The 11,322-nt window shown below is 41.3% G+C and overlaps 1 protein-coding gene across 1 annotated transcript; it reads right to left on the bottom strand.

The window, feature by feature from the left end:
* Positions 1 to 3,623: 3,623 nt before the first annotated feature.
* lrrc58b (leucine rich repeat containing 58b) lies at positions 3,624 to 10,860 on the bottom strand. The gene is made up of 4 exons (XM_046403817.1): positions 10,135 to 10,860; positions 6,212 to 6,340; positions 5,758 to 6,035; positions 3,624 to 5,440 (listed from the first exon to the last, which is right to left on the bottom strand). The coding sequence occupies exons 1-4, from the start codon at positions 10,590 to 10,592 to the stop codon at positions 5,247 to 5,249; spliced, it is 1,059 nt and encodes a 352-aa protein (XP_046259773.1). The 5' UTR covers positions 10,593 to 10,860; the 3' UTR covers positions 3,624 to 5,246.
* Positions 10,861 to 11,322: the final 462 nt, after the last annotated feature.

Raw genomic sequence — 11,322 nt, forward strand, 5'->3', positions numbered from 1 at the left:
ATTTATCTAGTCATTAGCCCCACCACTCAGTAACACACACACACACACACACACACACACACAGAGAGAGAAAGAGAGCGAGAGAGAAAGTTTTGCACTTCAGGGCACGTTGGACCAAAATTGTTTCCTCTCTTTTAAATACTCTAAAGGTTAAATTTAGAAGAAAATTAAATCTTGGAGATTCTCTCAACAACAAATCTCAATTTAATCCAGCCACAAATTTGACTTATCTATAGTCACTAATATCTATGGAGATCCTCAGTCAGTCCAGGTCAATGGTTGATGATCAAGGTTGAATGGCTCAGGACTGTAGGGTTTTACTGTGAAAACTGAGAGAGCCTTTTTAATTAAAATTTGTAAAGAGCTGGAAACATCCCAACCAATATATAATGAGAGTGATATGGGTTACCTGTCACATTGAACTGCATATGGCTGACTACTTGCTGCTGTGGCTGAAAACAAACAGAAGCACTGCTATCATCATTTGACATCATGTTATGAGATCAGTCAACAGCTGTAAGAAATGCTTAACTCGTCTGCTGTCGACATATTAAAAAGCAATAGCAAACTCTAGAAGAACGTGAGACAATAGTCGGCTAATTCAACATTTTCACTTGTGCCTTCAGATCATATGACACCACGTTAGCATCCCACCGAAGGACTGAAACACTGCTGTCGGGCCTGTTACACCTGAAGCGTGGCAGTCGCTCTCAGGTTTCCCTCAAGACCAGGATCGAGACAGACCGTACCAGCAGCAGGCGGACTGCATCAATGCTCAGGTTACCAGGAGCCTGAATATTTCATCTGAGGACACCAGGCTGTTAGTCAAAGAACAGGAGTCAAAGAGGAGAAGCCGGCAGGAAGGGTGAACTGGATGAAACGGGACACATGTCGTCCTGCTCTGGTTAGCAGGGGTCAGTTCTAACATTAAGATGGTATAAACACCAAATGCAGGTGTCACAATCAGTCCCCATCTTTTTCTGGGCACGTATCAGCTGGAAGTCCACCAAACAAAATAAATAACAAGCAAGGCTTTTAAACCATGTGACGCACAATTTCCTGAGAACCATCCTGACAGGCCGCACCACCGTTTCCTGACATGGAAGCATCTGCAGCTGTGATTCAACATCTGACCACAGTGCCAGAGCAGCATGTGGGGGGATATGTATTGTTCTGTGTGTGAAACATCACCAACCCCTGTCCTTGCCAGAGCCTGGACGCTCCCCTGTGACATGCCCAGGTTTGCCCACTCACATACCCAGAGACAAATCCCTCTCTGGAACGCTGCAGCTCCTCCTGCTGTGTTGCTATGGACGTGGATTAGGAGTGCTGGATCAGACCTCCTCAGCAGGCTTCAGTCACTTCTTCTCAGCTGGAGGCGCCGATCGTGAAAAACGTGGGGGAAGCGCATCAGTCTCATCACTTTTTTCAAAAATGACTTTCCGTTTCAAGTGTTAAAAAAGCAGCACGGCAGCTGACAATGTCATAACTGCCAGACAATGTGACAGGTGTCGCCATGAAGGAGTCTGAATGCAAGTTTAGCATATGATTCCAGAAAGAAGGTTATTGTTCCACATATAAAAATAACTTTCTTAAACAGTTTATGGCTGCTTGGAGGCAACGAGGCAGAGTGACATTAGCATTTATGTGGAGTTGTGTGTGTCAACATGACAATTACTAACTCTCAATTAACCAAGCTTTGATCAACAGCAACATCTGAGGAAAATATTTGACTCTTCAGCTGCTAAATGCTCCACTGTGTTTGTTAGGTGGTTTATGCTGGGCAGGTTTTTTTTTTTGGGGGGGGGGGGGTCTTTAGGTAATTTGATCTATTTTAAATATAAAAATGTTCATTGTAACAGCTTTGATGTATTTAATAACTTGCTAACTTTGTGCAGAAACTTGCAGAGTTCCTCAACAGAAAGGAGTTTTTCATCCTCATAACAATTTTTTTTCCTTTTTCTCCTATTATTTTCCATACTCACTGTCTGACAAAAAATGTTAACGATCTGGGTGTCAGAGAGGTCTAGGAAATAATATAAAAATTATAAAATTAATAAATTAATAAACTGCAACAGGCTGGGTTCAGTTCCAGCTGGTCTCTCTCTATCCCCACATTTCTCATCTGCCTCTTTACTACTGCTATAGATTTAATGAAAAGGTGTTCAGAAATTAACCTTTAAAAATAACTTCACAATCACATGTTCACGTGATATTGTTAAACTATGGCATATTCTGCAAAGACGGAGAAACATCTCCTTAGACTGCGTCGCTGCAGCAGTGTCAGCTGCCACAAACAGCCTGAATGATGAATGAAAATGGGAATTATGTAACACCAAGAGGTTATTAGCAGTGCAACTCTAAAGACAACGTCTGATTGTTGTGAGGGTGTCTGCAGTGTGTGGCTGTCGTGTGCAAAGGCTGAGCCGAGTGTAAATTTGAAGCTCGACATGCGTGAGGTCTGGCATGCATGTCAAAGCACACTGGCTATACTGTGAGCTGATATGAGCTGGTATACCTCTGAGTAAAGGCGATAAGAGGCTTATATATCCCATATGTCACTTTGCTCTTTGATCTGCTAATTACATGCAATACTGTACATATTGTTCACAACATCAAAAGACTGCGGCCCCCACAAAACTCGGCATCCAAAAAAATTTTGACGTATTTAAAATTTAGCAGATTCAAGGTCAGCATCCTTCTAGTTTTCAAGGCCCAAGACTTATTTTATGTCGTGTGACTAAGTGTAACCCCAGCTGAAGCTGATTGGACGGCACTGGTGACAGCTACTCACAGCTCACTGCTTCCAGTTCATCACGGCTGCATCAGAGTTGCATCTCAGGTTGCATTTTTGACAGCATCCTCCTGTGTGTCACATACAAAGCATGCAGGCCATCAGCACAGCGCACACAAGAATCAGGCGTAACAGGACTCCACACTCTGTGCTCAAGTTTCCCAGCTGCCTGCTGTTGGTGGACGAGTCCTGCGTGCACACGTTTGAAAGACAGAGAAAAAGAAACAGTGCAAAAACACTGGAACCCAGCTGTGACCCGGTCAAAGTCCATTCAAAACAAACACAATTTGTGAGACCAGAGGCATCGCTCTTGCCAGACAGCCTGAAAGAAACAGCGAGGTGAAAAGAAACTGAATGAGACGCCGAGTAAGGAACAGAAAGTGTGAAAAGAGACGAGAGGAGACTGAACAAAGTAGCCAGTGGCCCTTGGCAGGTGACACCGAGGGTTTAGCAGATCGAGTGAGGCAGAATGCACTCGCCCTGGCATCGTCTCCCGGTATTCAGCCTCCAGAATGAACTTACCTTCATTTGCAAGTGAAACCTGGACACATTCAAACTTTAAACGGTTGGACTGGTCCCTGTAAACATGCACACAAAAACTCACACTTCAAACTCTCCAGTAGTTGTTGTGCATCTTCTATATGGTCTTATATTTAACCCAATGCCTTTTATTTCTTGCAATGCTGGGACAAACTAATCCCCCTACCACCCCCACCCCAGGGATCAATAAAGTTTAACCGAATTGATTAGAATCGAAACTACATTCCCCAAATCTGATATCAGCACTCACTGCTTTAATCGCTCCACAAAAGGACAGAACACACTTTAATGATATTACAATCAGTTTTTTTATTGTTATCATATACTGTACAATCTACTTTACATTATATGAGTAGGGTATAAGTACCAGTAATATATCTCAATATACTTTCCGCTTAAGTGCCATCTATTCTGCAGGTCATTTAAATATACAGTGCTAAACATTTGAAAAAGGATTTCTATAAAAGCTGTTCATTTTGTTATAAAAAGGTTACTTCCTCTCTGACTATAAGCAGTTAAGTACAAAAATTACTCAAAAAGGACTTAAAATTAATAATATTAATCTTGTCACATTTTAGGGCACATATATCGCATTTCTTCATACTCGGTTTCCCTGCATTAGAAATCGCCATTAGCAAGGCACTTAAATGCTCTAGTATATGTATTATTGTAACATCGAGTAGTTTTCTTCTGCCTTCTAAACAATAAGGTCTAATGTTAAGCCAGTAGGAGGTTTTCCTCCTAACTAATGGACACAAACCGTCACTGAGGCTATAAAGTCTCCTAGCTTTCCAAACAAAGATGTAACCAGGAACAGAAACGGCCATTTCCTGTTCAAAATGAAGGAGTTTCTGTCTCATAAAGAATCAGTCTGAACAAAAAAAAAAAAAACTAAACAAAAAACTAAACAGCTATCTCTGGCTATTGGCTCCATTCACACACATCTATATTATGCTCAGAGAAAACCGACGACCTTCAACATAAACATGAAGGCTGCGACTGTGCTTTGCTGAATAGCTATTGTTTCGGGGCTAGCACAGTCAATGTTTTCTCCCGGTCCACCCCACATCCACTTCCTGTGAGTAAGCCTGGACAAACTTTCTTCCACTCTTCCATATACTCACATAATCTGTTTTGGGTTAATTCAAAACTACTATGCCATCAGTAAACATTTTTCAGGGCTGGTGTGCAATGACCAATAACAGATAAGCCTTGATCCTCCACTGTGGTGTGGGAGAGCTTTGACCTCTGCTAAAAATGCTAATAAGGCCATCTCACACACTGTACTCAATCAAATTAGGAAGCTTTAGTGTAAAACTAATGTAGCTTCCCCAAATAAAATCCCGGACCTTTTTCCTATTTGGTATAGCATCAGGGAATTTAAGTGAAAGAAAGCTGCATGTGACCAGCAGTTGGACAATAACCACACAGTTCATATCCTAACTTTAAGAATATGCTAAACAATGTGCTGTAGCTACTGAATAGCACCAGCTGTTGTATTAAAGATAACAAGTATACAGCCCTGAAGAGGAAAAAGAACCCCACAACTCCTTCAGTCTTCGCTGAGTTTTACTGCCCCCTTATGTTCAAACATGAGAGCAGCACTTTGAGGAGGTCATGACTGACACACGGGAAATATGAGGTTTCCTTTAACTCGTGTTAAGCAGAATGATGTGTGGTGAGGGCAGGAATGGATTTCTTTCCAAAAACATGTTTTCAGGGCCACAGTAGGAGGGACTGCTGTCTCACTCTGTTGTGCATTATATACAGCCACAGTATCGGTGTTTGTGTGCTCGTGAGTACACGTGTTTGGGCAGAACTTTGTAGACAGTCATGTTAGTCCCTGTATAAATGCTGAACAGAGTGACGGACTGACAAGGCTAGGCTTGGCCAGAGGCTCGTCTGTGTCGTACTATCCCAGAAGCACTCTCTGCAGGCGGTAGGCGGGCACGCTGCTCTCGTCCTCCGAATCTGCATCGCTCTGCGGGTTGGAGCTGCAGGGAGAGGTGCACTCTGGGGAGCACAGGTAGTGCATGAGGGGCAGCCGATACTTTCCACAGAAGTCCACGAATTTGATCTGGCGCACACATGAATCAAAGTAGACGCCTGGAAAAAGTGGAGAGTGTTGGGGGAAAACAAAGCCAGGTTCAAGCTGCAGGTCAGTGACTTATTATTCTTTCCTGAACACAACGATATTCATACATTAAATTACTGGATGATTTTTACTTTAAAAATCAGTTTATGTTCAAATGACTCACAGCTGTGTCAAGCACTTTAAAGGGTAACAAGTAACATGTTTGATGATTAAAAAAGGAAAAAGGAGAGAGCTGCAGAATTTAAAAAGGTGAGAAAAATTCAAAGATTCCACAGAGCAAAAACTGCTCAACATCAGTATTTTCTGTACTGTTGAAAAAGCGTCTTACCGGCACACTTAGGGTTGGGGCACTTGCTGGCCAGGTCTAGGTAGCGCAGCAGGTTTGAGGGCAGGTCACAGGGGAAGTAGGGAATGTTTCGGCTCTTAACGGTACGTCCTGCCAGCTCTAGCAGTGACGGGGGGTCATAGGTCATCTCCTTGACAAAGCGCACCACCAGAGGGTTGCCACGGAGACTGAGCTCCTGCAGGTGCACCAGGCTGAGGATCTCCCTCGGCAGGTAAGTGAGCAAGTTGTTGTGCAGACTTAAAGATCTCAGCGAGTGGAGCCTGGAGAGAGACAGAGAGGGACGCAGAAATGTTTTCACCTTCCAAAGGATGATTACAGGAATGTGTAGTGATCAGATACATGCAGGGCAACCACATCTTGTTTTTATGTAAACTCTAAGGATACGGTTTTAGTGGAGTTTACACTGGGAAGACGCTGGTGGTGTAAGAGCAGATACCTGGTGAGCTGCGGGGGGACACTCTGGATGCGGTTGTCACATAGGACCAGGTAGCTAAGGTAGGGCAGGTTAGCCACTTCTGGAGGAATGGCTGAGATGAGGTTCCCACCCAGATACAACAGCTCCAGTCTGAAAAGAGAGGAAAAGTTTATTTTGAACGTGCTAAACTCAAATATGGAATAATGCAGTTTTGTTCTAGATGTTTCGTTTTATGGTATCCTAAAATTAAGAAGACAATTTTATTTGTTGGTTTATACTCATTATTTTTTTTTTTTTTTTAGAGTAAAATTCAAGGACTTTTAAGGTATGTAAACCAAACACTTTCAGAGTCTGGCAACTTTTATCATTGCATTTAAACTTTTAAAGAATTCTTTTATACACAGAGCAGTATTTTACCCGTGGTTGAAATTAAGTTTTGATGTTTGGATCATGATTATTTAAAGGAAAATAAAGAAAAGATGCTGCAAGAGGGAATTTCTCTAAACAAAGCTGAATAATTTAATCTAAAAGATACCACAAGGGGGAGCTAAAGATACATGGCTTTATGCTTGTGAATTGCATGTGCTTGTGTTTGAGTGGGCTGAAATTTGTTTTTGAGGTAATTCTTGCAAATTATCCAAAAGAGTAAAAACAGAGGTAAACGGATACAAGAAAAAAAATACAAAATGATCTCAGATCAGCATGACACTACATGAATTTATGCACCACCCACTTACAGGAAGTGTGTCGGCATTTTAAGTTTAAAAATGGAATGCACTTACATCTATTTTCATTCTGTAAACAAAGATAATGTTGGCTGATGACTAGAAAACTACTGCTTCTTTTTTACTGTTTCTTGTTGATATCTGCTGTATTAAGACTTCAAAGGACCCTGGTAGGTTAATGGAGGTATGAATACACAGGGAGGTAATTGGGAGTGAAACAGAGAGACAGGAGAGAGCAATGGATGGCTGGTCAGCGAAAGTAAGCTGTCAGGCCATCTGCCTGCTGGAACTGATGACACAGCGACAGAGAGACAGGAAGCCATTATGCCGTCCTTGGTGGCTGAGCACTGAGCAAGCCCCCTCTGTGACAGCAACTGAGACATTCAGAGTCTGCTCACTGCCCTCACTGACACGTTGACACAAATCAGCCACCAGATACTGAGTATGGTCAACTATGGTGTGTATCAGGGACAACGGATAAAGCTCACAATTTTCACAAGATGTATGTCTTTTTCTGTCCCATAGAATAAAGACAAAAACTCTTGAACATCAAAGTGAAATTGGATGCAACGGTCAAAAAGAAATTTCAGGAAAAAACACTGGTGGGGTGTTGCTTATAATATCAAAAACGGCTCCGTTTTATTTCAGTGTCCCACTAAACAATGAGAGTGTGACAGTGAGCCAGCAGGCACAATACCAGGACAATAAACATGAAGCAACTAAATGGAATTCAGCCATTTATTCAATTATTTACAAAGTATTCCAACACGTCAAGATGTCCTCCATAAAAGGTCACGTTGACACAGGCCGCACTTAAAGAGAGATTGGAGATTATCATTACACACTGTAGTGCGTGTAGTATTCGAGTTCATGCGCTTCCAATGCACAATAAAAACCACAGTCTGGCCACTTTCGGCTACTTGAGTATTTTAAGCTAACTAAAGCAAACAAAGAATTTTTCATTGAGGCTTCACTGCAAAAGAAATTTGATTGCACTATACCTCACCATATAAAATTAAACAAGCAAAAACAAATAAATAAATAAAATAAAGATAAAATCCTTGAACAGAAAATTAAAGCTACACAACCAATCTAAAAAGGCACTGTATTTCCATTATATGCTTTGCATAAAAAACTAAAATAAAATGTTAATTTTGAAAAAACATCCACATGGACTCAAAAAATAGGCAATCGATAATCGAGTGATTACAGGTTTAGTGACTCTTTCCATCATCTGCTTTTTACTGAATTCACTACTGAGCCACATGGGTGTGTTGGGGTGTGTGTGTGTGTGTGTGTGTATGGTTGATAAAGCAAAGAGGCTTAGATGCTTGACCTTTGGCCTGGCCTGGAACAATGACTTATCCCTGTTAAACTAAATGATAAGACAGAAATTATCTCATAGCTGTCCTGCTTTACTGTCAATTTCTTCCACTTGATAGAATAGAACAGGGGACATGCATCTTCAGAAAGCTTTAAACTGATAAAAAAAACTTGTTTTGAAATTAAAGCCCTTTGTCTGTCATCTTCTTTCTCCATACTTTTTTATTAAATAATTGTTAGATATACCATTTATTTTTTTACTTCCTGTATGGCCACGGAATTATAGCCTTTATTTTCTCTCATTTTTTGCTTTATTGCTTTGATTACATTTTATCTAACAATGGATGGATCTATACTTCCTGATCCGACCACTTTCTGGCAACCCTTTAGTAAGTATTGGAGTATGTACCAAAAAGCAGGCTGAGATAGTTACTGGAACAGCTTAAGCAGACATTTCCTGCACACAGACAATGAATCATGATGTTTACAGGATAGACTAACTGGAAATAACATAAATTGATGGTAATGTGGTAAAAACCATCAAACCGTACAGCTACAGCTTCCCTGGGAGTGACTGTGCAGTAGTTTTAAAATATTGTCACTGGGTGAAATAGGTAGGTCAATTTTGCTGACTCATTCACTCAAACACCAGGTTAAGTATGCCTAAAGTGGGTTTATGGTACTTTTTACACACAGCTGATAAAAGAGGATTCAAAGCTTTTCACGTGCTGCACATGCAGCACACATACAGCAGACAACTGCTGACTCTGCCAAATGCAAACCAAAAAAAAGCCTCAAAAGGCAGGGAGGTTTTTTCACAATATGCAGAACGTAGGAACCAAAAATTATATGGTAGCCATTAATGTTTGGCTACAGGCTGACACTGCCAGATAACACCAAAGGTGCATGCTCAGAACAGGCATTTTGTCAGTCATCATTATGTCACTCATTTATTACTACACAGATGTAATGTGCCAAATAATGATCATTGCCACTGTCAATCAATCAGATTTTTTTTCCACTTATCATTTGATATATTGATTGGCAGAAAGTTGTTAGAAGCCCAAAGAGATGTCTTCAAATTGCACTATATATATTTATCTGACAAAAAGTCCAACACCAATAGATATTAATCTTACCATAACATGGTAAGTAAATAATAGGAGCAAATTCTCACGTTTAAGAAGCTAAAACCAGAAAATGACAGGTATTTCTTGCTTGAAATAATGTAAAAACTAGTCACTTATCAAGATAGTTTTAGCTGATGAGTCAATCATCTCAGCTGTACAGTTTATTATACTTTATGACAGAAAAACAGAGTCCTTTTGCAAAACGATTTCAGCAGGTTGCTTGTTAATTTTCTGTCAATTGACTAATCGACCAATCATTTCAGCTCTAATTTGATATTACTTTCTGATTGACTGGTAAGTTCGTTGCCCGTCAACAGTTTTACTATGCATGAATGTACGACCATAGTGTTGTTACTACCACTCTAAATCAGTACATACGTTTTATAAAACAGCATGCAAACATAATAACGGCACTCTGGTTCCTTGTTCTCAAAATGTGTAACAGTGAACTGGAAAGAAACACAGGCTAACGCGTTACCATAAACTGGCTAACAGTAACTAGCACATAAGTTTAGTGTTGTCCTAATGTGTTAATAGTGAATTCGGAATTACGCCTTTTGCCCTCTTCGTCTTTGTGTATGTCTGTTTTAGCTAGCTGGATTAATATGGCTTGGTTAGGTGAAATGGCACACTGACGTGTAGGTCAACTAGCTAAAGTTAACTGACAGTGTGGCCCCGGGCTGGATACATGGCCTGGTTACTTATCGGACTTTTGACATTCCTGCAAAGTTAGCTAGCCACTCCTGTATTAACCTCAGTGACCCACCTGGTTAAATTTTCTATCTCTGCAGGTATACTTCTCAGTCTGTTTCCGCCGAGTGAAAGGGACTGCAGACGCAGGAGTTTCGTACACTGAAGTGGGATCTCCTCAAATCTGTTCCCACTGAAGTTCAACACCTCCAACTGCAGAGAGCCGAACTCTTTGGGCAGCGAAAATTCATCCAGGCGGTTGTTCTTGGCTATCAGTGTTTTCAGCCTGCTCAGTCTGGTGATGTCCTCACAGATGGCCGACAGTCCGTTGTTGCTGATGTCCAAAAACTCGAGATTGCAGAAAAGGCTGACTGACGAGGGCAGCGAGGCTAACCGGTTGTAGTTCAGGTAGAGTTGTCTGGTGTCCCTTTTCCTCTCTTCGCTAATGCTGTTAGCGTTAAAAGTGTTAAGACTCATACGGGAAAAGTCAAGCACGCTGTCGCCTGCTGCCGTTGCCCCTTCCTGAATCTCCATTGTAGCTGTTTTAGCGTGAATTTAAGCTTTGAACAAAGTCCCTGCAAAAGTTCTGCTGCAGGCTGAACGCCCCCGTAAAGCGCGACTTAGTTCCAGTCTGCTGTCGACAAGGACTGGGGAAAGACTTCTATTCACCCGCCCTAAACATTTAACTACATCGCTAGTGGAAATCTGGGTCAATAATTTAGTACTGTGGACAAGCTACCAAAGCTACATCTCACTACCTTGAATGCAGTTTAGCATTGCCACAAAACAGTGGTTCTTTGAGGGGAATATTTACTGTCATGTTTGGGGATTGGCTACTTTTAGAGGAAGCCCCGCCCACGCAGCTGTTGATTGGTCAGTCTCTCAATCTGTCATATTACAGACGTGTAAATCCAGGGTTTTCTTTCAGGTTTATTACACTTTAATACCTTTTTACAGCGACACTACGTTATTATATGTAATTGCGCTGATAAAGTTTTTAAATCTTGCAACAGCGGGACAATCGCATGAAGATCCAGCATTACAAGTGTCCACTCCTGACTTCCATTATGCAACACCCCTCTTCTGTTACATTATGCAATACCCCGAGGACTTAGACGTGCGTAGAATGAGAAAAGGGTACAGGATAATTGAGTTCCTCCCACTATATTCAGTTCTGTCCATACTACTGTCACAGCACTATTCTGTTCATGTTCCTTAATGAGGAGAATGAGGGCAAATTCCAGAGATGTGGAGGAGGTGGAAA

This window comes from Scatophagus argus, chromosome 11, assembly GCF_020382885.2.
Source record: "Scatophagus argus isolate fScaArg1 chromosome 11, fScaArg1.pri, whole genome shotgun sequence".
Classification (NCBI taxonomy): domain Eukaryota; kingdom Metazoa; phylum Chordata; class Actinopteri; family Scatophagidae; genus Scatophagus; species Scatophagus argus.

What these genes read in the sequence shown, in the direction of transcription:
- lrrc58b (XM_046403817.1), bottom strand. Translation starts at nt 10,592, where the DNA reads ATGGAGATTCAGGAAGGGGCAACGGCAGCAGGCGACAGCGTGCTTGAC. An exon ending in GAGATAGAAAATTTAACCAG is followed by an intron (nt 6,341 to 10,134) that starts GTGGGTCACTGA and finishes CTCTCTTTTCAG; the next exon opens with ACTGGAGCTGTTGTATCTGG. An exon ending in GTCCCCCCGCAGCTCACCAG is followed by an intron (nt 6,036 to 6,211) that starts GTATCTGCTCTT and finishes GTCTCTCTCCAG; the next exon opens with GCTCCACTCGCTGAGATCTT.